The 25828-nt window shown below is 33.8% G+C and overlaps 3 protein-coding genes across 4 annotated transcripts; 2 read left to right on the top strand and 1 right to left on the bottom strand.

Annotated features, from left to right (window-relative positions):
* Positions 1 to 6713: 6713 nt before the first annotated feature.
* Positions 6714 to 11985, bottom strand: LOC135671458 (protein NETWORKED 2D-like). The gene is made up of 3 exons (XM_065179602.1): positions 11329 to 11985; positions 7169 to 9929; positions 6714 to 7096 (listed from the first exon to the last, which is right to left on the bottom strand). Exons 1-3 carry the CDS (start codon positions 11420 to 11422, stop codon positions 7087 to 7089), a joined length of 2865 nt encoding a protein of 954 aa, XP_065035674.1. The 5' UTR covers positions 11423 to 11985; the 3' UTR covers positions 6714 to 7086.
* A 1031-nt stretch (positions 11986 to 13016) lies between these two features.
* Positions 13017 to 17556, top strand: LOC135671470 (histone H4). Of its 2 annotated transcripts, none has more exons than XM_065179621.1 (3): positions 13017 to 14247; positions 17192 to 17289; positions 17427 to 17556. In XM_065179621.1, the coding sequence occupies exon 1, from the start codon at positions 13131 to 13133 to the stop codon at positions 13440 to 13442; it is 312 nt and encodes a 103-aa protein (XP_065035693.1). In that variant the 5' UTR covers positions 13017 to 13130; the 3' UTR covers positions 13443 to 14247; positions 17192 to 17289; positions 17427 to 17556. The 2 variants fall into 2 exon arrangements, 1 of the variants encoding a protein (XP_065035693.1); XR_010512755.1 differs by lacking the exon at positions 13017 to 14247 and adding an exon at positions 14263 to 15307.
* Positions 17557 to 19391: 1835 nt separating this feature from the next.
* Positions 19392 to 20420, top strand: LOC103999870 (uncharacterized). Its single transcript, XM_009421763.3, has one exon. It carries the CDS (start codon positions 19392 to 19394, stop codon positions 19899 to 19901), a length of 510 nt encoding a protein of 169 aa, XP_009420038.2. The 3' UTR covers positions 19902 to 20420.
* The last annotated feature ends 5408 nt before the right edge of the window (positions 20421 to 25828 follow it).

Below are 25828 nucleotides of genomic sequence, written 5' to 3'. Positions count from 1 at the left end.
TCAATAGTTTAAGTGGGGGAGAATGTCACGAACGGTCGTCGCACACTCGTAACAACTTCGTTCAATGAACCGTTCATCGCTTTTGCATGCTTGAACAGAGACATGGTAGCCTATTTTGCCTTGGTTTTGTGTGTTTTTGCTTATAAAAATACATGTTCGAATAGGTTGTAATGCACAGTGCGACTTCTCACTGCGCCGAGTCAAAAAGTCCTAAAATGACTTCGTTTTCACGTGCCGCGGGCTATTTTCTATAACCTGCTGCAACATGCAAAATGTCAGCCATCTCAACACCCTGGAACCCCCCGGGTGGCATAGGGCTGGATGGGGCTTCGGTATATTATCGGGCGTTGAAAAATCTTCAAAAGTTCGCACGTTGACTTGATGGGAACTTGCCTTCACGCTCGGCACCTAGTGAGCAGTTGTTTGTAGACTTACAATTATTTGTTCTACCTTCTAAAGTCCTTGTTTTTCTCCTTTCTCTCTTTTCTCTAATGCACGCAAGGTGCTCGCTGAATTGCTTGTAAAGCTTCCCTCTTCATGAGACGTCGGGACTTGTCCGTTGCTCATTCTTCGAACTAATCAACTTTCTCTTTTATAGGTCCTTCGGGACCTGAGTGAGGTTGCAAACTGGCTGACCTTTGCGGAGGCATATCGCAAGGGCACGTCAAGACTTAGGCAATCATAGCTAAGTTTGAGAAGTTGGTGCAATGGTACTTCGCGACTTAGACAACTCAAGCTAAGTTCACGTCTTGGCCACAAGGGTGCCTCACGATTTAGGCAATTTCAGCTAAGTCCGTGACAGCACGTCATAGCATATATGTGCATTGCATATTGTAACATAACTATGCACTCCCACATTGCATGTAATGGAAAACATATATTCTCATACCATACGTCATCATATATGCATACATATAAGATATTTTTATCATAATTTATGTTTATAAAATATATATATATATTCATATTTAAATAATTATATTATTTAAAACATACTTTCCAAAATCCCTTATACATAAGATAATTTATACGATCACTATTTTATAATGACTTAAACTTATACTTACCTAATTGAACTAAAAAATGAAGATGCTGAGGAAAGATTATATTCTTTAATGATTGAGTATGCTAAGGAGCAATATATCTATCAAATTGGGAGCATAAGGTCATGAGATGCTTTAATTAAGAACCTTATCTTTCAAGTTATTGATTTATAATAATTCATAGTAATAATTCATAAAAAAATTATAAAATAGATTATACTCAACTTGAAAATTCATTTAAATTCTACTATTAGTTTTTTAATAATTCACTCTATAAACAAATGAATTAGTTAATATCAATCAAATCATCGTACAATTCTATGAAAAAAATTACTTCACTATTCTAGCTAACCAAACAATCTTAAATTATTATGAAAATTTATAGAAGACTAAGAGACATAAAAACTAAGTACACGCCAAAATTCAATCATTTAGAGGCTAAACTATCCTCTTAATGCAACTATAAATACCTATTCTATTTTGTTGAAACTAGATTGGGAATGTTTGAACTTATAAATCTTATATCTTAGCACATAGAGGTAGTATTCACTCAATTCTAAATCTCATAGAACTCTGAGGGAACCTTTTAAAATATACTAAAGGGCTAGAGCCTAATCATATACCTAAGGGAGTTAATTCAGCTTGAGCAGAATCTTTTCTTAGAAAAGATAAGATTCTGAGTACCTCAGATTGGAATAGTAATAACTTTATATACTAATATTAAATTAAAGTCATACATGAGGTCTTAGAATAATAAGAGATTTAAACAAAATAAATCCAAAAATTAAAGATAAATTTAAAATCTAAGTTACTCAAAAGCAATTGAAAATATCAACCTATAATTTATAAAATTAAAACCATAAGTATAACAAGAGAATAATTAAGTTTTTCTTATATCAATCTTCCTTAAAGTTAGAATTTCCTAGTCTCTATGAAAAATGTTGAGAAAATGACGAAGAAGAAGAAAAAATGTCATAAGTTAACATGTTGGTAAACAGTATAACGCCAAATTAAGATAGAGGTGCTTAAGAGGTTGCTTTAAGATCTAGAGTTCAATTCCATTAGGTCTCTTTTCAAGTTTTTATACTAATAAGTTCTAATATTATAATAACTTTTATTGAGTTTAATTTGGTTTGACAAAAATGATATTTTTGATCTAAACTTATTCTTCAATCTCTCTTATGTATCTCAACATTTAGAATAGCACTCTTCATATTTGTATTTCCATTTAATTTTTCACTACTCCATCCATGCATAAGTAACTTATGGTCATCAATATACATAATATTTAAAACTCAAACTTTTTTACATTAATTATGGTCAAACTCATTCAAATCTTAAGATTCACTTAAAGACGATTAAAATTCCACCGCCACTTTTAGTTATTATATACATGTTTATTATCATAACGTAACCTCATATTTAAGTTTGTCAATACACTTTAGCTTATTGCGCTTAATGTAAATATTAATGCTTATACATGCTCAATTAATATTTTTCATAGAATACTCAGAATAATATTTTTGGAAAGCATATACTTTAACTTTAGAAGCCGAAAACATAAGCATATATTTATAAAGCATAGATATCATGATTCATATTACTAAGTGAGAGTAAATTATATATATTATTTATGCTTCTACTGCTAGTTATAGTTCAAAGTTGAGACTTTGACACTACATTAGATATTATAATTATATATAGTTGTCAAAATACTATATACAAAGGAAACCCTATTGTCTTGCTAAATATGATATCCTATTTTAGTCATGTATGTACAATATGGGTGAAACTAGGAGTAAAATATTATGCATTTATATTTAGTAATCTTGGTGGTAGATTTTCAGAATAAGCTAAAGCATTATACACATGCACCATCGTTTGTAGCGCAGCATCCTTCTTTTATATATATATATATATATATATATATATATATATATATATATATATATATATATATATATATATATATATATATATATATATATATATATATATATAGGGATAAGATTTTATTAGATCACAAGATCATTGTGTATCTCTCCACCATGAATAATAATAAATATTTTTTTGAGTAAATTCTTGAAAAAAAAACCTAAATTTAGAAATTTCTCACATAACATCACAACTTTGAAAAATTTTCAAATGATGATCATTTTTAAAAATAATCATCCTACCCTTGTCAGCCATTACACGTCGCCTATTGATGACCCCCTCTACCTCGCCAACTATCTGAGCCTTTGTCAGTTGCTCCCCTTTCCTCCTCTCCCATGGTCACCTATGCCTCTGTGTGCAAGCAAGCCCTGCCAATCGCCCCCCCCTCCCCCCCATCCCCTAGCCATCTACACCTCCGGGTGCAAGTTGATCCCACTATCATTGTAGTGGTCGAGACTCATAAACATTGAATCATAACTAGTATGCTAATAGAATCATAAATAATATGCATATGTTATCCTCCTTTAGTGATATAATTTGTGATATCTATATTTCATAAATATGATAAATAATATGCTCATGTTTTTGGCTTTTAAAGTTGAAATGCATGCTTTCTAAAAATGTTATTCATAGCGTTTTACAAAATATTAGTTGAGAATGCATAAGCATCAATATTTACTTTAAGCACATTATATAACAAAGAGGCATTATCATCTTTCAATGCAATAAGCCTAACTATGCTAGTGTACTTGAGTATGAAACTAAGTTATGGTAATAAGTATGCATATAATGACCAGAAGTAATGGTTAAATTGTAATAGGCCTTAAATGAATTTTAAAGTGGCCTTAAGATTTAAACATCATTTGTATAAGAAATAACAACTTGAATTACATATGCCTCATTGGAGTAATGGATGCTTAAGTGAAAATAAGAAATGAAAGATGAGTGCTACCCTAAAAGAAATATTGAGATCAAGGATAATTTTAGTGTGAAAATCTTTTTATTTATGTCAATCTAAATTAAACTCATATTAAGCTCTGATAATTTGAAACTATATTAAAAGAAAAAAATGAAAATAAAACATCAAAGGAGGTCCATGGGATTAAACAAAATACCTCTAGGCTGCATCTTAAGCAAGCAGCTCTAAATAGTAGCCCTATTTTAGTCTTATCTATCTCACCAACATATTTTAGGTAAGATTACCTATTTGCAGGGTATTCTTTTCGACTGCTTTTGGGTAACTTAGGGTTTGAATTAAGATCTAATTTTTAGATATATTTTGTATGGTTAAGTTAAAATTCTATGGCTTTTAGAATGACTTCAATTTGAGTTTTATGATTTAAGTTATGAATCTATTACTCCAAAGCATGCAAAATCTCTTATTTTCTATGAATGAATTGTATTAGAGCTAAATTAATCCTTAGATTGGATCTCGATATTTTAATATGTATCAAAATGATTCCTTAGAGTTCTGCAAACATTTAATTTAAGTGAATATCACCATAGTGCATAGGTGTAGAAGTCCAAATAGTTAACCCAATTTCAACAAAATAGGATAGATGATGATAGTTGAATGGGAAGGATAGTTTAGCTTCTAAATAATTCTGTTTTAAGTTAAAATTTGATATGTATTTAGTTTATATGCCTCCTAGTTTTCTATAAAATTTTATGATAATTCAAGATCGTTTGGTCAGTTATAATAATGAAGAATACTTCGTAGAATTATGCGATAATTTGATTAATACTAACTAGTTCATTTGAGTATAGAGTGAATTATTAAAATATTAATGATGAAATTTAGATAGATTTTTAGGTCAAGTATAATCCATTTTAGAAGAAATTTTATCAATTTTTTTCTATGAATTAATGCTATAAATTATTATAAATAATAATTCAAGATGTAGGATTCTTAATTAAGGCATCTCATGACCTTATGTTCTCAATTTAATAAGTTTACGACTTTCTAGCACACTAGATCATTAAGAAACATGATCTTTTATTAGTATCTTTATTTTTAAGTTAAATCAAGTAAATATAAGTTTAATTCACTATAAAATAGTGATCATAAAATTATTATTTTTATAATATATTAAAAATATGTTTTAAATAATATGATTATCATGAGTTAAGCATAAGCTTAATATCAATTTTGTATTATATAAATATTAAAATATATGAAGTATAATGAATGTATTATATGTATGCATATATGATAACATGTGATATAGAAGTACACATTTTTTTTTATAACATGTGATGTCGAAGCGTACGAATATGTTACGATGTGTAATGCACACATATATATATTATGACGTGTGGTATAGGAGTACATGTATATGCTATGACGTGCGGTGTAAGAGTGCATATATATATTGTAACGTGCAATGTGGAAGTAGACGTATATATTCTGACAATGTATTGTGTAGAAGTGCATATATATGTTATGATATAGGGTGTAAATTTTTATGTGCTATAATTCTTGCATATAAATATTTTTAGTTATTTCAATATAAAATTTTATATTTTTATTATGCATATGCTATATTGCATGGTTATGTTTACTAAAATATTGTATGCATATGATTTTGAAATATTATATATTTACCATTAAATATTTTGTGCATATGATCTTGAAATATTATATGCATAACATGATGAAAGCTCACCTAAATAAAATTATAAAGGCTTGTACTTCTGAATAGTTATTCACTATATATCCTATTTTACAAATAATGATACTAATACCCTACCCAAGCGATTAGGTAGGGAAGCCAATACATGCAAGCCCATGCCAATGCAAATATGAATAATTACCTATGAACATTTTTATATGCATAAATCTTGGATATATTATGTGTGTGTTTTTCTTTTTATTAGATGTAATAATTATGTACAGATGTCAAAAATCATTGTGTATATCCTTATCATTTTATTTAGTGAGTTAACATATTTTACTTATAAGATTACCTATTTTTCGACTGTACTCCTATTGATAGAAATAATTAAATTAAAATATGACATCATATTTTAGTCATGCATGTAAAATATCTAATGAAGGTGACGTAGAGACAAGAAGACAATAACGAAGGTTCCGATAAAGACAAAGGTAAAACAATCATTTCACATGACAAATGATGCTATCTAAAAATTTTCAAATTAGGATGCTTTGTCAAAAATTTTTGAACTTTGAGACTTTTTTTTTTAAATTCACCACTTCTGTTTTATACAAAGTGTAAATGATGAAGTTAAAATTCGAACCCAAGACCTTATAATAATCTATCAAAATTTTTACTAGATATATTAGCCAACCTCTTAATAATAATAAACTATTTTATTTTAACTATAATATTTTATTTTGAATTTTATTTAAATATGTCCATACCAAATATCCATTTATTATACCAAAGGCAAAGAAATTCTTAGTAACTCCACATATTCATCGTATCAAAAATATCAAAATTTTTATACAAATTTATTCATAATAGTCCAACTCTGATTCATAAAGTATAATTGGTAAAACAATAATCTTATAAAAAAAATTCTTTTAACCAACGATCCTAACAAACCTTCAATTGCCATCTTTATTTTAACCATCACACTTTTAGTTCAAAAATAATACCTTCATTCTATTCAATAATAGATTCAATAATACCTAAGCTTTTACTTACAAAATATTCTTATCTATATTCAGTGATTACAAACATCATGTAACAAGTAATGAAAAAAAAAAAGAAAGAACTGCTAATTACATTTACATGTATCAGTGGAACATCTAGGCTTTTAACAAGAATGCCAATCAGACACAACTCAACACAACTCATCTAAGCAGCATTTGAAACACAACTCAACACATTATCATCCAGATTAAGAGGCGTTGAGACACAACTCAACACACCTTTCACCAAGGAGGAAAATTCAGTCAGTTCCAAGGCCCGCAAATGGAAGAAAGCCAAGAAAAGTTGCTGCTGCTCTTGCTATAAAGATACATCTGCGACGAACCGCTCGTATCCTGACAAATTGTGTTTCTAAAAGGTCTTTCGCATAGTGGAGACTGTGTCGAACTTGTTGTCTTTAATCCAGAAATTAGCTAATCAACAGAGTGAGAAAACTATTTAGACCTGTTCAAAAGAGTTCCACAAGTTAGTACAATAGAATCTAAACAGCATTTGAATTATTGATAAATCAAGTACCTATCACCAACTCTGCGACGCCCAGCCCTAAGCTTACTGTGTTGGATGCGTGCTAGTATTGATGGTTTTTTAGGCTTGACACCGAAGAGGAAGTCCCGCAATGGTACGGTGTTCCTACTCAAAGAATGTTCCAAGTCATCATTAGGGCACCTTTTTGATACAAATGGTTCAAAATTTTCATATAGCTTAGACAATTGCTCCTCAATTTCAGCTTGAAGCCCCCTAACTTGATCTAATCCCACCTGTAGTTCACTTGCAACCTTATTGTTCTCCTGTTTCATGTTTGTCACCTCCCCTTGAAAACTTGCAGCTTGATAAGGAGTGAACAGGGCTTCTCTAGATTCTGAATTTACTTTGACAATGCTTGATATCTCATCTTGCATATCACAAAGAGATGAGAACCTACTCTGCAGCTCTCCTCTTAATAGGGCACCTTGTTCCGACCATACTTGGAGTTCACTCTTCAGTTCTCTAAGACTTGTGGTAATTTGTGATGAATCTGGTTTCCCAGACTGATCGCCAGTGTCAATATTAGTGACCTCTGGTGTCTTGTTGTCCTTCAGCTTACCGATATCAGTTTGTAGGTCTTCATACTTGGCTTTCAACTCCTGTATGTGATGGAATGATGTGCTGAACTTTAGCCAAAACTCTAATCTTTCATCCAGCAGAGTGTCAATATCCCTTCTAAACTTTCTCTCGATAGGGGTTATGATCTTTGGTTCATCAATGCACTGTACATTAGTGCCTTCTTCAGGGGGGCTTCGTAATTCTGTAAACTCAACAGATGAATCTCCTTTAGCAGTAGATTCAATATTTATATCTTCAGGCATCTCAGAATCTTGAAGGTTTGAAATATCTGTGATCCTTGAAGAGTTGGATGTAATTTCAGGCTTCTGTTGACCATGCCAAGAGTCTTTGACAGATGGAGAATGGAGAGTAAAACTAGGATTCTTTACAGGCGCCATCGGTTGTCTAAGCAAACGTATCTCCTCATCTTTCATTGCAATATCATTCTTCAGTTTGTCTATCAGAGCCATTGTCTCTTGAAGATACTCTTCATTTTTCTTCTCTACTTCGGAGAGCCTTATTTTCGTCTCTTTGTAATTTTGTAAGATTGATGTGTACTCAGCTAGTAAAATGTTTTCTGTACCTTCAACACCAGTTAAAATTAGTTGCTGCAAGTTGAGAGTATCCTCTTTTCCATCAAGTATAATTTCTTCATTGCTAGTTAGATGAATGCAAAGATCTGCATTTGATGAGTCTTTCTTCCCCAAAGCATTTTCCTTCTTTGGGTCCTCAATATTTTCTGGGCTACTTTTGTGTTGAGAACCCTCAGTCTGGGAAGGATCTTCCGGGCAATAACTAAGTTCCTCAGTTGCATGAATCTCCTTTGTTACATCTTCCTCAATGTCATGGATTTTGTTTACTTCTCTATCTTTACGCTCACTATGTGGTTCAATGTTAAATGAGGAAGCCTCTTCCTCTTGAGATGCATCTTCAGTACAAACATTTTCTTGAGTTTTGTGAGACTGCAACTTCTCTGAAATATCATTGAGTCCATGCCATGCTTCAGCAAAATTTTGACGGAAATTTATTTCTTCATCTTGGACAATTCTCTCAATTGCCTGAACTTTGCTTAATTCCTCTTCGGTTTCCTTCAGTCTTTTAGACAATGCTTCTGAGTCATTCATCGAACTAACCTTCTCCTCTTCCAGTAATTGTAGATTTTTCTCAAGTTCATTGTTTTCCAAAGTTAATTGATCTATTTGTTCACCTTGTGATGAAACTGTGAGTTCCAATGTTATAACTTTATTTGCAAGTTCTTCGATCTTTTCTGCAATTTCAATCACAGAATTCTCAGTGTTCATTTCAAAATGTTCTTTGAGTTTCTCACGAATGGACTGTAACTCGGTCCTGACCTTGTTTAGAGAGTGAATTTCTTCCTCCATGGTTTCAGCAGTGAAGCTCATCCCAGAGTTTTCATTAGATATCTCAGTATTTTCCATCTCAGATTGGCAATATTCACCTTTGAGATCCTTCAGCTTTTCTTTAGCAATTTTAGTTCTTTCAGACTCTATATTTGCCTGTTCCAATGATTCCTTTCGCTGTTCCTGCAGCTTAACTATAGTATCCTCACAAGATTTAAGGACTGTTGCTGTCATTAAGGCACGTGCCTCATCATCTTCGATGACTGTGCTTGTATCGAACTCATCTTGCAAGCAGCAAACTTCTTCATGCATCTCCATAATTTTCTTCTCAATCTCCCAATACTTGGCTATCCCAGACTCATATGAGCTTTTGATGAATTCTTTTTCAGTCTGCAGGACAAGTATTTCTTTCTGGAGCTTATTGATATCTTCTTGTGCCTTTTCTTTATCAACCGGAGATGCAGAACTCTTTTTCTGTGACTTATCTATGCCTAACTCACTTTCTCTTCTTTTGTTCATTAATCCCTCCACTGTTCGCCTGTTAATTTTACTTGGATCAACTGGAGTTATTGCTTTTGGAAAATTATCATCGTCTTCTAACATGGCATACTGGACCCGTTCAGGAAAAGCAGTTGCTATGGTGTGGTTGGCCTTGTGTAATTCTCCTGAAATGTGGTCATATCTGTCAGCCAATGCTCTGTATGCCTTGAAAGCATCTTCCACGTAGCTTATCAACTCTGGTCTCCTTTTGAAGTACAACTCCGCCCTCTTAGCAAAGGAATCAGCATCTGGCTCAATGAGCTTGAGCATTTCTTTCACAGTCTCCTCCATCTCTGTAATCAACGTTGATCTTATTTGTAAGAATATCAGGAAGCACAATGATGGATCAAACACATTTTCTTGCAATATAAAAACTGCATGAGGAATTATACTGTCCATAATAAAAATGGACAACAGCAGAATCCAATTTAATTCCACTTATTGCAGGACAAATTATGAATTATGCAACAATAATAACTCTGGAAGACATAAATCATTTACCAAGTCTTTCTTAACCCTTCATTTTGCGAAACTAACTGCTAAACTAAAGCTCACACGTATACCGCATAACATAGGTCAGGAGGTGAGTTTTACAGGCCTTTGACATTCCATATGTCTTGTGAGGTAAGGACAGGCAAACATGCAATTCTTATATCTGTAAACCTATGAAGAACATCAAGAAGTGGGGTAAATTTGGTAGAGGCATATGATTTATTTAATTTATGGATGCCAATTTATTTTTGAGACATAACCAGGGCACCTTTCCAACAAGCCCTGGTGTCCCAACCATCTGAGGGTTGGCAGCATCAATATTTTCCACCATTGAAAGGTCTAGCTCTTTTAAACCTAAACGAACTTTCTAGTTTGGCTACTATATCAAAGGTTATAATTTAACATTGAAATTCTCAAATTCTCTAGTATACAATTAAATTATCATAGAAGAAACAAGGCTTTAATAATCTTTTGAAGGACTTCATTTTGGACATTCAATAAGTAACTCATAGGGAATTGCTAGTGAATGCCTTAACCAAAAACTCTATATAATTCCATCAAACTTTCTCTTCTAATTAAAAGAAAAGCATTCAATCTAATTGAGTTAGAACTTCTTTTGACCAGCGACTTAAAATTTCATCTTTTCAATAATACTGTGTCCTTGAACCCAGTATGTAAATGCTGGCTCAACCTGTGTTCCTAAAAATAAAATTAATCATGAAAGAAGGAGAACACTCATCAATATATTCCCTTAAATCTTAAGTTCTTTATGAGGAAAAGAAAAGAAGAAACATATCTAGGTCCATTATATTTTATGATTATGTTTTTGTCAATTGCAACAGGTGCTTTGATCAAATAGTCAGCAGAGTTTCTTCTTTTCTGTGCCCTCTTCTTTCTTGATTTGCTAGAAAAAGTATTGTTTCTGACAGATAGCCAATAATCGTTCTGGGTGTGACGCCAATTCTTGATTCCTTTTCCACCACCTAAACTGTTCCTATACTGTACATCTCTCAATATAATGTAATCTCAACCATTCCGAAGACCCGTTGCATTTTGTTTGTGGAAAACACGTCAGAAACAAGTCTAATGCAATTAAATCCGGATGAAAAAGAAAGCACGAATACTCCAAAAGAGCAAATTTTTTTCAAAAAGGGTAGATAAAAAGAGGCGGGATTAAGAGAGGAAGGATCAAAGACCGGCCTTGAAGGTTGCAATCGAGCCATTTCGACTGCTTCGTCCTGATGTGACTCGCCCACCACCATGAGTACGCGTTACTCGCAGCCCTCTGCAGCATCTCTCTCCCCACTCCCTGCCTTCCTACCTATCAATTCCTCTCTTTCTCTGAGAAAAGCATGAACCTGAAACGAGAAAACGTAGAAAGAGGAGAGCGCAAAGAAGATGTTTGCTACGATAGTTACAAGGCTAAAAAGGGATAGGAGACGGATGCAGAAGGGAGACGCATTTCCGAAACAAAAGGAGGGGATCCGAGTGAAGAGGAGTAGGCACCGTGACCTTCCATCTTTGCATAGCCTCATTGTCTTCGCTGGTGCACACCTGGACCTCCTATGGTCCTGTTGATGCGGCGAACGATCCGCCTAAGGCGCAGGCGCCGGTGGCCTTACTCCTCCAGCTCTCAGCCTCCAACCAACTCGCCACCTTTCCGCGGGAGGCAAGGGGCGTCCCGCCACCAGATCGTTGTCATCGACGACCTCAACCCGGAAGACAGCCACCCGTCAGTGACGCGCCCACCTCTCCACGGCTACCGCTCGACTGGAAGCGACGTGCCCTGCTTGTGATCGCCAACCTCTAGGGCAGCATCGGAGCCCGCCTACATACTCGCTGCCGCCGCTCCTACTGCGATAGGGCACCACGCCGCCTCCGCCGGCGTGTCCGGCGGCCACTCAAATCAACGAAACCATATCGAAGTTTTGAAATATGTACTCAATATTACCATATGTACCCTTTTTAAAGTTTCCAGAGAGCATATTTACTCCATAAAATATAATTTAGCATATTTAGCACATTTATTTAATAAACTCCTCTTTACCTTTTTAAAGTTTTACAAAGTACTATATATTAATTTACCTTTTATCACTTTCAACAATCATTTTTCAATTTTCTAAACTTAAATTTAGAAATAGAAATATAAAATTAGAATTTAGCATTATTGTATATAATATTTTTGATAGGGGCATTAATGTCAATTTTCAGGCTGATGGCCAATTTAGAGGTATATCTACAAATTTGTAAGCTTTACAAGAGTATATACACCAAATCAAGGTTTAAAGTGGTATATATATATATATATATATATATATATATATATATATATATATATATATACACACACACCAAATTATTGGATTAAAACAGGAAGAATTGTTACTCAAATTATCCTTCAATATTCTGTTCTAATGCGATATTGATTTTTCTTACCTACTTGTATATATATATATATATACACTCTAAGCTGGGATAGATTAATTTTCTATCTAGATTTACATTAATTTGTGGAAATTATATCTTGACTTTATCATAATTTCAATCAGAATTGGTCAAAATAAAGTGGCATCTGCCTCCAGAATATATTATACATCGTAATGTATTGTTAAAAATGAGATTTATTTGGAATCAGGAAACTGGTTTCAGCCTGTTTTTGGGAGGAGATGTCGGCCGATATAAACATATGACATATCGGTTCGGAGACGGAGCCAGCTCAATCATCGTCCACGTCATCAATCCGAAAGCAATAACTTTAGCCCACTCTAGCCATCGATTGTAGAGAGATCTGCGGCTGAGATTGCCTTCTCATCGCCGCAACATGTTGCCGTCACCCTATAAATAACCACGGAATCGGCCACGCACAACTCAGTCGCCGTTCCCGCCAACCTCTGCCTTCATCTCAAGTAAATAGACAAGTCTTTCCCTTCCATTTCTCTTCGTTCTCGAAAACTTATTCGAGATTTAAGCCCTAATATCGAGGTTTCAGGAGCAAGGAGAAGATGTCTGGGCGAGGGAAGGGGGGGAAGGGACTGGGGAAGGGTGGAGCGAAGCGTCATCGCAAGGTGCTGCGTGATAACATTCAGGGCATCACCAAACCGGCTATACGGCGCCTGGCAAGGCGAGGCGGCGTCAAGCGCATCAGTGGCCTTATCTACGAGGAGACCCGAGGCGTGCTCAAGATCTTCCTCGAGAACGTCATCCGTGATGCCGTCACCTACACCGAGCACGCCCGCCGCAAGACTGTCACTGCCATGGACGTCGTCTATGCGCTGAAGAGGCAGGGCCGCACTCTCTATGGCTTTGGTGGTTAGGGTTCACGCTTTCTTAGGCCGCTGTTACAAAGAGAAAAAGGGCAACAAAAGAAGGATTAATATTAAAAAGAGAATCATGCGGCTTATAGTTCGTTGTTGCTACAAGTTCTGAGATGTTGCTCTTGTCATTTAGCAGTTTTGTTTAGTGAAGCTTTTTGTCACGCATATTAAGGTATTTATATTCGATCATGTGTGATTTAGGCCAATGAGGAGTTTTGTGTCTGTTAATGTTATTATTTGTTGGGGTTCTGCTGTTGGCACTGATGTTTCATGGTGATGAGAAGCCTGTGAAAGTTATTGCTTATGATCATGAAGGGTGATAAAAGATGCTAGAAATGGGAAAATTTAGGAATTAGGAATCATGATTAATGGAACTTAGTTGTTATGGAAAGGTTTGAGCGCTGGCTAAAGTCTGAGTAGCACATTGATAGGTCACTTGCATTGTTCTTTTTGTTTGTTTCCTCTACCAAGTAGTTTTGTTTGTCATTGATTACAGATATGTTATTGTTTTCAGTTCTTTCCTCAAGTTCATGGACCTTGCTCATCAAATTAAAGATTGAAATTGTGTTTATCTGACATTTATGAAAACTTATTTGATAGGAAGCTGCATTCTCTTTGTTGGAGCAATTTTCTCTCAGGTTTTTGGGCTATGAAGTTTGTAGATGATGGTTTGTGGATAGACGTTCTCGTTAGGTGTTGAATTTTTTACTTGAGGTGAATGCCAACTGATTCTGAAATATCAATAATGGAGCAGTTCAAATTGGAATTTTTTGCATATTGAAGTTTGCTGTGTAGATGCACCCAGGTATAAGACCTTTTTGGTCTTTTAAAGAGACTATATTTTGTTCTGTGAACTTTGTTATGTGGGTTGCTTTAGATAAATATGAAGATTGGCATATATAATGAATATTCATATTAATTGGTTATATGCTGTTTTGGTTTTTATTGTCATTGTCAGGTTTATGACTCCTACAAGATAATGTAGTTAGTGTTGCAGCATTTTTTTCTTCTTCTTCATCATGTATTATCTTAAAGGCTATGAACTGTTAATTTTGCCCATGGCTTTTCCCTATCTGCATCTCTGTAGCAGAAATGACCGGTATGCTCCAGGCATATAACACATGTTCTCCCTGCTTGGTCAGTATTCGAAATCTTATTTACTTATATGAGTTGCAACTTCATATTGTCAAAGTTCTACTTGGTTTCCCTTGTCCATTGTAGCATTTATATTGGCTCATAGATGATTCTTATTGAGTTAAAATCACTCAAGGAGGTGAAAAACTTTAAATAGAGGATCTATTCTACTGCAGATACCCAATCGATAGCTATGACAAGGATGACATTTGTCAATTATTCTTAGTGGTTTAACTGTTGCTAGAGATAAAATTCTTGTCATCTCAAATACCAGTGACTGTCTATTTCCTCCATTTGTAATTGAGCGTCCACTGTGTTTGGTTCTGGCTCACTACGTATTCTATAACCAGTATTCTCTAGAGATGGTACACAAGTACTCCCTGCTTGTTGAATGTTTAATTTCTTTTGTACTTACATGAGTTGCAAAATTTTATCTGCTAAATTTTGAAGTTTAGATTAACGCATAACAAGTGCTTTAGGGTCTTAACTGGCATTTTTGTGGGAAGTTAACAGTTCAGAGATATAGTGTTAATATTGTGGTCAGTAATTACTCTTGGTAATATAATTACTTTATACGCCATGTGATCCACTCTTGGTAATATAAATGCTTTATATGCCATCTAATTCATTTTCTTGTGTAAGTCTTGTTCAGCTGGAATAGTATTGCCGCTGGTGTTCAATTAGCAAAATTCTGGAATGTGAAAATCTGTGTGGCTCAAGTTCTAGGAGATGTAGGTTTGATCAAATTTAATATATTTTTGCATAATGAACTGTACATGCCCAGTGGCTTGGCTTTGTTATTTTATTCTTTTTCTTCTTAGTTGTTAGTGTTCTGATTTGTACTTGAGCTACTAGGTTTAGCAACTGTATTTCATCTTGATGTCAGAGACCAATTAACTATTACAGTGGCTTGGCTTTTGTTATTTTATATTTTACTTCTTTGTTGTTACTGTTCTGATTTTACCTTGAGTTACTAGGTTTATCAACTGTGTTCTCTTTGATCTCATTTTGATGTTAGAGACCAATTAAACTATTATAGCAGCTTGTCTTTGTTATGTTATATTTTACTTCTTTGTTGTTACTGTTCTGATTTTACCTTGAGTTGCTAGGTTTATCGAGTGTATTCTCTTTGATCTCATTTTGATGTCAGAGACCAATTAACTATGACTTTCTTTGCTAATGCTCTCATAGCTTGTGGTCCATTCCAAGTTCATTTATGTTGTTCTTGCACCATAGAGTGGGAGCTCAAAACCCTTTTCTTTTTTGCACAAACACACATGTTGGTTTTTGTTCCATATGTATTCTCCTAACATGCTGATTTTTTTTTTCTGGTTTATTTATGGGAATTAAATGCCACTATTTTGATGCCCAATTTCTCTCAGCTTATGCTTTTCCATGTGAGACTTGATGGAGATGTCTTAAACGTGTATATCTTATTTCCTAAAGAAGTGTTATAAATCATTTGTTTATGGAGCACAGAAGACATGATTAGTTGTCTCAAGGAGACGGAGCAGAAAACAGCTGCATGACCTAAGTAGAGAGTTGTACATTTGTGGAACATGTAGGTCTTAGGAACATAGAGTTCAAGCTTCTTATGCAAGTTTTGATAGTGGATCTGTCAAAGTAGCTGGTGTCAATGATAGCGAATCAGCATAATGAAGAATGGTGAAATTAGAACTAGCTGAATAATTTGTTAATAAACCTACAGTGTTTGTTGACGATTATCATGAAAATTAAGTCATTGTTACAAGTATTGTGAAGCTGAAGAGATGAACAACACTTGGTAGAACAGAAGATGTTGTAGGTTCCCTTATTTCTAGTACAAAGATTGGGGTAAACACATTCCAACTTCTATGTGAAATTTTGGGTGGCTCTGATGTAAAGAAACCTAGGACCATTGGTGTATCAGAAACAAATAGGCAGCTCAGACCTTCACTTGTAGTACATAATCGTTGGGTTTCATAGAGCAATTGTTTTGGAGGGGGGGAAAAAAAAGTGAAGTACAGATACCTGACAACTGGCTGTATCATGTGCAAGCATTATTCATACATTATTAGTGGTTTAACTGGTGCTAAAGTTATAATTCCTGGACTCATCCATGAGTTTGTGATAGAAGGAATTTTGATTGCAGAGACAATTTTCTTTAGTGACGATGGAAATGTTCTGGTTACTCAGTCTGTTTGAGTAGGGTTCTTCTGGACTTATTAGTTATCTTGATGAATAAGATATGCTTTATATGCATTAGTACTAGTTTGTTGAATATATCTCCATGATTATGGTTCTGATGATGAAGCACTGAAGAAATGTCTTCAATAATAATAATAAGTTAACCTGTCAGCATGTTGATGTGGATAATTCTTGACTTTCTACTGTTCTTTCCGGCTAAGTTTTGCTCCATAGAATTGTTCATGTGACTGTTGCCAAGTTATGCACCATCTAAATCTTCCATTCAGAATGAGAATCATGCTTTTAGATCTTATAATCATGTTGTTCTGCTGTAATAGGACATTGTTCTATTAATTAGCAATATCTGCAATGAACCTTAGTAGTGATGCTGGTGGATACCTGAAATTATAATTTAGACAGCTTTCCATGGTTTTGCATCTTCTGGGCAGATGGATAGCTGGGAAGGTCTTACTTCTGTTAGTTGCTGATATATATACCAAAGATATGGCCACATGATTATGAAAAGTAGAGATCATCAGTTTCACAGGTACAAGGATAGTGCTTTATATGATCTTTTTACTGCACAATTTGGATATATTGGTTGTGGATTTGCGTCAGTAGCTTCTTGCTTAACTAGCAATCCTACAAGCTTTATGGCCTCTAACCTTATCCATCGTTAAGCAGGATAGTTTGACTTTTTCTTCAAACGTCAACGCTGTGGTTCAGACGAGGTTCCATCATCATGAAAAGCTCAAGAAAATTATTTTGACATGGCTGTTGCATTCAAGGTCTGTTCTTGGTTTTTTTTTCAGAAATCTATTGTTTGCCTCTTGTGGGGTTTGTGTTTCATTTTCTAAGTTCAATGCAATATATATAGTTGGGAGATAGTTCCCCCTGTAGTGGATTCATCATTTGTTCTTGGCATTATAATGGGTTTACTGCTTACAATGTGTAAAGCAGGTGCTTGAGAGGCTTATTATGTGGAAGTGGCCGTGCTAGAAGCTGGCCGTGGTTGCACTATTGATTATAGAGCAAGCAGATCTGGGGCCATGTCATGATGTGGTTTGATCTGGTACGTATTGATATCTTATAGCCTGACATACACCTGCTTTCAGTTGATACATTTTAGTTTTAATTTGAAGCAAGTTAGATCATTAAATCTTCCATTACGATCAACTTGTTCGACATTAATTGAGAAATCTGGAGACTCTTTTTTTTACAAGAGAAAAAAGAATCTAATAAGATCTTGTAGTTCTACTGGTCTTCTGCAATAAGACCCGTGTTGGTCATTATACGACATGGAGGATAACTCCATTGACAATGTATTGGTCCAAGAAAGAATGTAGTATGAGTCAGTTTAGTCTTTTTCAGATAGTACATTTCTGGCATAATAGCTAGTATGGGCTAGAGTCTGTACCCAGCCAGGCCCATTGCATTGAAGGTTTGACAGGGATGGACATGGGTTTTTGGACTCAAATGGACACAAGTTGGTTGTATGCCCAAGATGGCTATAGTGATAATAACGTAAGGAAAGGTTTTAAGTAATAATCTAAAAAACTTATATTGAAATATCTGTAGTTATAAAAGTAAAATATTTAATTTTATTTATTCTAATGTTGTTGGTTTTATTGATAGAAGATAATTTTAAAAATGATGAGTATATGCACATGCAAGAATGATATAAAAATGATGAGCAAAAAGATAATTTTAATATTTCAAGTGAGGCATCTATATGGGTGGAAAGTGAGGCAAAGGCTTTATATTTTGACGATACAGATGTAAAGCAATGTTGATGTAGATGTAGGGTGATGCATAGCAGAAGTTTATAGATGTAAAGTAGAATGGTGCCACTTTGTATGTAAAGTAGAGTAGGCGTGGTCTCGTCCTCTTTCTCTCTCTTTGCCTTATCTCTCATTTTTGCTTTTTTCTTTTTCTTTTTCTCTCCTTCTCCTCTTGCAAGAAATCGCAGAAGTTTCTTAACTTCACCTTCGAGACTTTACCCTACTCGTTTTTAAGGACATTCCTATGTTCTTCTTGTCGACTACCACCACAATAGCTATTTGTGGTCATCGACGATGTTGCTGTTTGTCACCACCATAACAATCGACTAAGTTTTAATTAGGACATAATTGTTCTTGTCATGTGTTGTATTTTTCGTCGGTAAAACCGATGATATTAGGATAAATGAGGTTAAATATATCATCTTTGTAACTATAAAGATTTCTATATAAATTTTATTAGTCTAGGAATTGAGATATTAAAAAAGTCTAACTATATAGAATAATAAGATAATATATAATTAGGCCAATTTTACTGTCTTCGGTTCTAATTTATAACTCAAATCTATATAAATAATTTATACTCTTAAAAAGACTTAAATTGCTGTGCTCTAAAGAACATAAAAGCCACAGTTTCCTCGTTAAATCTTACCTCTCCGATTCTGAGAAGGATTCCAACTCTAATTACATAAGTCACTCACTTGTAAACCACGATTTCCTCTTGAAACCTCTCTGTCTACGATTCGGAGAAGGAATCCAACTCCAATAACTTGAAAGCTGTGCTTCATGGTCTTGCTATATATACTCGTGAAGGGTTTCAGTTCACTTGCACTTCAAAGTCCGAAGAGCGAGAGGGAGAGAGAAGGCAAGCATGAGCTCTGTGTGTAGGTCTTCTCTGAGCTGCGTGGACGTACGTGAGTCGACGAGAGCCAGCTACAAGAACCTCTACAAGTGGCCGGAGTCCGATGCCGAGTTCGTGAAGTCGATGGCGGCGGGAAGAAGAAGAGGGGAGAGAGGTGACCCCAGCGGTCTCAACAGCGGCACCAACCTCGAAGAAAGGAGGCGGCCGAGTGCAGGCCCGAGCGTGGTCGATAGCTACTCATGCCGCCAGTTGTACCTGAGAAGCTACGTCTTCACCAAGGAGGAGACGGTCTCAGAGAAGATGAAGCGGCACTGCTTCAGAAAGGAGAAGAAGACGGCCGCAGTCTTGCCCATCTTCGCCAGCGGGAGCACCGTGAGCAGTGGCGGCGCCAACGTCGATACCAAGGGTAATGGGAAGCATAAGAAGACGAAGAAGGATTGTGCGGCTCTAATGAAGCTAAGAGATTTCTTGCATCGCCTCCTCTGCACCGCCGGCGTCGACGTGGTGGATAGAGATTGAAACGTCGTTTTAGATCAAAGGACTCACCATCTTTTCTTCTTCTTCTTCTTCTTCTTCTTCTTCTTCATATGGAGTTAGAAGGACGTCAGGAAGGAATCATGTAGGAAGCAGACGTCTTCTCTCTCAATTCCGTCAAAGATTGGTGTGAAGAACAGAGTCTAGTGATCAGCTTTTACATATTGTTCTCAATCTTTAGCTATTGGATTGAAAGAAAGGATGAACAGCTAAAGTTACCTCAAGAGAAAAATCCGAATAATCCATCTCGGTTAAGATTTCTTAAAGCTCGATAGCTATTTTCAACGTTCGAAAAGTGGTCGAGATTGGATCAGACTTAACATCATTGAGCTGACAACAGCAACTGCAAACTCAAATTGTAGCGCAACCATTCCAAAATTGTGAAGACTCAATGATGAGATAAACCTGCAAATGCTGCCAAGTTAAGCATCGAGTGCAGATGGAATCGTAGTGCATGGAAGCTGGCATTTTGGTTTTTTAAGGTGAAGTAAATGATATGGAAGGGATAAGGTGGTACCCATCAGGTTGATTGATTACTTGCTGTCACCGAGTGTTGGACTCACACATCAGCTGGTCCTCCAAGTGGACAGACAGATATCTATAGATCTCGAATTGCTGTCCCTGCAGTTTAAATCTACCAGAGTCTGGATATGGTCTCATATCTGCAATCAAAATATATGCATGAGCTAAAAATAATAGCTCATTGGTAAGGTGGGTAAGGATGAGAAGAGTTAGATGATGCATGATAGCTTTGACAAGTTTGTGTTATATAAGTAACTCAATCAAATGAAGTATGCAAACCATTTCAAGCTACAGATCAAAGTGAAGCCAATTCAACTTATTCATATTCAGGTTTATGGTGTTATTGCTTCAATATTCTTTTGTAAGTATCACAATTCTCAACAAAAAAAATAAAAAAAAAGAACTATTCTTAACATTGTGAAAAGCAGTGACTTGTGTTATGTACATTCTAAACTCTCATCCTATATCAAACTAGAGAACAAGATACTATAAGAGATATACACCAAAACAAAGTCTTGTTATAACATCTTCTTCTATACAATCAAAGATAACCAAAATCTTATAGGTCAAGAAGTTAAAAAATTTATAGAAGTAATAGATGAATTGTTTCTTGTTACAGATAATAAAACTTCAATTTAAGAAGACATAAAAATTTAGAAAAATAGAAGGATGTTATGAATAAGAAATTAACTCCGTATTGTGAGAAACAATAAATGGGAGTTAGCATCATTACCTCAAGGATAAAATACTACTAACGAAAATTTGGTCTATAAAATTAAGAAAAATATATGAGATTAAGTTAAAAAGTATAAAACTAGATTGATAACAAAAGATTAGAATAAAAAAAAAATGACATCAACTATGATGGGGTTGTTGACCTTGTTGTCTGAATGAAATCTGCTAGATTGATTATTCCCATTGTCATGTAAAATAACTGATCAATCTGTCAAATAGATGTAAAATTTATATTTCTAGATGATTTTCTTAAAAAAAATATTGAATAACCAATGCACTATATTAAAAAATAGAGATATGAACCTAGAACTATTTATTTTAATGTTTAATTTTTAAAAAATAATCATCCAATTTACCATTAATTAAACTATTAGATGAGGCACATGTTAGATTAGGTAGTTTTGTCTAATTAGATAACACATATTATAAATCTTATTACATTCTGATTATGATTATCAGAAGTTCACTTATGGTATAATTTTTTAGAAGATGACCTTGATGGAAGGGGCTCTCTTAATTATTTATCATATATTTTTTAGTCTCGCCTATATATAAATAGAACCTCGGACCAATAATAAGATATAGAAGAGAGATTATAGATATACTATTATCTCTCATTAGTCCCTATTCCATCGTTCATGGTAGTCCTATAAAGATTAGAAAGAGAGAAAAATGAGAGTATAATTCATCCTACGTATCTGTGTTAGTATTACCTATTGATTGAATTATGAAGAGCATTTTTAAATTAGATAATGTTTTTCGAAATGACATCAAAATGTATGATATTGATATATTGTTATTTGATTTAAGTTCTTGGCATCAAGTTTTTCACATAACAATAGTATAATTATAATTTTTATGATTATAATTAGTATCATAACTTATTTTAAAATTAAATACCTTAGATGGTAAAAATATATCATAATTAGTATCATAACTTTTGTGTTTGATATACTTGTTAGTATTCTACACCCACAAAAATATGTTATTTGATTTTGAATATATGATGCTTGAATGATCTGTCTATGTTATTGATATGTTTTTCTATCTCGTTTATCTTATCACCTATTCGCAGGTGATGTAAGGTTTCTTGCCTTAATATCACACACTTAGTTGTTTTTGCTTAAGTCATGCGACACCCTTACGTGTTTGTCCGCAAAGGTCAACTTCCCTGAAACCTCCTATGGTCCCTTAGGACCCTATAAAAGAGAAAACTGGTTAGTGAAAGCGTTTCACTTGAGATCCATAAGCAGTCATTTCAGCAAATACTTTATAACCAATGTAAATTACAAATAGACTTCACAAGCACTAAACTGTCGCACAATAAAGGGTCTAAAATGGTCCACTATAGATTGAAATCCTCACAAGTGCCCACATGACACAGCCTTTATTTATAAGCTTAAGACGACCACCAAAACCAAAGAAAATGGGGTTGCTAAGCCTACTATTGGCCCTTTAAATGCTGTGCAAAGCATGAACAAAACTGAAAGATATGGATATACATGAGTATTATAACAAACACCCGATCCATAGTTTTGTCCATAATATTCTTCCTCACTTATTCCTTCGATGTCCTCGTCGAAGCCTTTGTAGACGCTGCATCTCCTCGCCTTTGTTGAGTCTTCAATCTTCTACTCCAATTGTAATTGCACCTTTTGACTCCCAACTATACTCCGCTGTTATTGTTGAGTAGTAAAACTTTGATCTGTCATACTACTTCAACTCGCCAATGACTTTGACTCTAGTGTGGGGTCAGTTGAGTTATGCTGATCCTTGTTGTTTCCAATGGATTCCTTAGACAAAGGAAAAGACTATCCTTAGTATATACTAGTTTCTCAAATGTCTCACGCTGCTTGAACTAGGTGGATGCTTATTGGAGCTTTAACGAGCATTGCCTTATAGACTTTAAAGGTTTTGGGTCCTTTGTAAAATTTATCAATCGATTTTTCTTTCACTTAGTCATCACTTTCAAATAGGTTCGTATCACTTTCTCTTTCGATTGATATTCTCTTAGGAAATGAAGCTAATAATCTACTCTCAATAGCACTGATCACCATTGGTGAAGATTTGACAACTATTGTCTTCCATTAGGTTTCTTCGAATGGTCTTTGAACTTATGCAGAGCTCCTTTGTTGGATAGATAAGAGAATTGAGGTACTTAATTTTGCCCATTCTTTTAAAAGTTGGGAAGACAAAGGTTACTTGACTTTGCTTGCCTCCTAGAGGGTTATACTCCATGTATCGAGCTAGTTATTAGCTTCTGCCTGCTCTTTGCTCACACTTTTGAAGTACTCGAAGTGTTTATACTCCTTATGTTGAGTTAGTTACTATGATTCACCTTCTCAATGTCATCAAACTTTTGGAATACAAGAAGTTTTCACCCCAACTTAGAGCAAGTCTCTAATAGTTTTAGTCGCCTTTGGGCTAAAGGTTGGGTATGCCCAGTAGTTGCACGATGGTCATAGGGGTTACTGGTCAACTACGTACGTGTACGCGATAGTGATAATCGCACATGTCAGAATGACCGTGCATGGGCACGGTGGAACATCACGATGGTCGTAGGGGTCACTAGTCAATTATAGAGGGAGTTTGGGTCAATAACGCACCATGATGACCGTAGGCCTTGCGTAGGCTGCATCGATTGAGAAAAAAAAGGGATAAGAGTTTTTTCACCGATTCAAATATTATTTTACTCTTTTTAATTTTTTTAATTCCACTCAATGTCCCCTTTGATAGTTCTACCCTTCAAAAATCAAATAATTTAATATATATATCGATAAAATTATATTTTATCCTTTAAAAATTAAATATTTTTAACTTATTTCCTAGCTATAAAATTGACCAATTTGACTTGTGTTAATCAAATTTTGATTGAAACCTAATTTTAGCCTAATTTTTTATCAATCTATTTCTAAATTAGATTCTTAACTAAACCCAATTTTGATTGATCTAACTATTGGGTCTAATCTGAGCAAGTTAATTTTGGCTCAATTTTGGGATGTCTAAGTAAATAAGACTGATCGATCCATTTATGTCATCTATAGAATTTTCAAAAAATTATAAATTATCATTTGCTTTTATAATTTTCTCATATGATATATTACTAAATTTTTTTTGCTTATGATAATTAAATTTTAATTATTGTTCTTTGATATTTATGTAGTTATTCATATACATATATTTAATATTATAAAATAATATTTATTTTTCACAAAAGGCATGATTTATATTTTATCATGATTAGAGTTATCATATGAGTTTTTTTTTATATTTATGTTAATTAATGTTTAATAATTACTAAGATTATTATTATTTTATTATTAAATTATTTTTACATAAATCAGATTAAAAGATATTTACTGAATATTATTTGTAACTTTTATTTCTAAGTTTTATCTAACTAGTTACTACTAAAGTGGCTTAGGATGATAAGCTTATGAGATATGAATTATAATAAATATTTTATCATTTATAAAATATTTTAATTTATATTTTATATTCTTGTATTGATCTTGTAGTCATCAAAGTAGCTTAGGCCAATAAGTTATATATTATATTAAATAATTACTCATAAATGATATTAAGAAAAAAAATATTTACAATGACATACTAATTAAGAGATTTAGATAATTTCAAAAGAGATCATACTTTAAATAATTATGTGATAAGGTTGAATACTAATATTTTGAATATCCTTCTAGTTTATGGTTTTATACTCAAAGATAATAAAACTATTCAATAAGAATGATATTAGTCTTCCATAGATAATTTTGAGTGAATAATTCATATATCAATATTTTACCCAAAGTTGAAATATGAATGATATCAATAGTTTATTATATCTTAAAAACTAAAATTATTAATATTATTTTATATTTTATAGTGGTGCTTCCTTTTATATACTCTCATGCTTCTAGTATCTATATATTCTTTAGTTTAAATTATTAAGAATAATTAGAGCATATGTAGTTCATACTTAGTGTATTAGATCTTGACCTGACATTGCTTATTGAAAGACTCACAGACTTGATTGATGAAAGTATTATGAAATAAATTAATAAAATAAATACTTAGAAAAGATCTAATAGGCTAAGTCTAATGTTTTTAAGAATGACAATTGTAAATAATATAAAGACTACATTACTAACTACAACTAACATAGGAATATTTACAAGCTATAGAAGATAGGTTTAAATCTACTTATAAGTTATTTATTGACATATTAATAAAAGAATTAACTATGGCTTAGTATAATAGTACTCGAGGGATTCAAGATCACATCCTTATATAACTAATAAAGTTGCAAAACTTAAAGCATTAGCATAAATGTGGATGAGTCTTTTCTTGTGCAATTCATTCTTGATTTTCGTCTTTAGCTTGTCGACTCGAAATTCAATACAATATAAATAAGGATAAAAAGGATGAATGAGCTAACTAGTATATGTGTTTAGGAAGAATTAAGATTAGGGTAAGAAAAATCTTATAATGTTTTGATTACTACTCAGGGACCTAGTAATAAAAAAAAAGTTAAAGCATCATCCATTAAATAAATTTGTTAGGTCTAAAAATACTATACACACTAATGAGAAAAAAAGCCATCGTAGTAAAGTACTTCGTTTGCAACAAGAAATAACATATAAAAAAGAATTGTGTTA

Source organism: Musa acuminata, unplaced genomic scaffold, assembly GCF_036884655.1.
Source record: "Musa acuminata AAA Group cultivar baxijiao unplaced genomic scaffold, Cavendish_Baxijiao_AAA HiC_scaffold_1139, whole genome shotgun sequence".
NCBI lineage: Eukaryota > Viridiplantae > Streptophyta > Magnoliopsida > Zingiberales > Musaceae > Musa > Musa acuminata.
The sequence above is the reverse complement of the archived record's forward strand: the minus strand, read 5'-3'. Positions and strand labels throughout refer to the sequence as shown.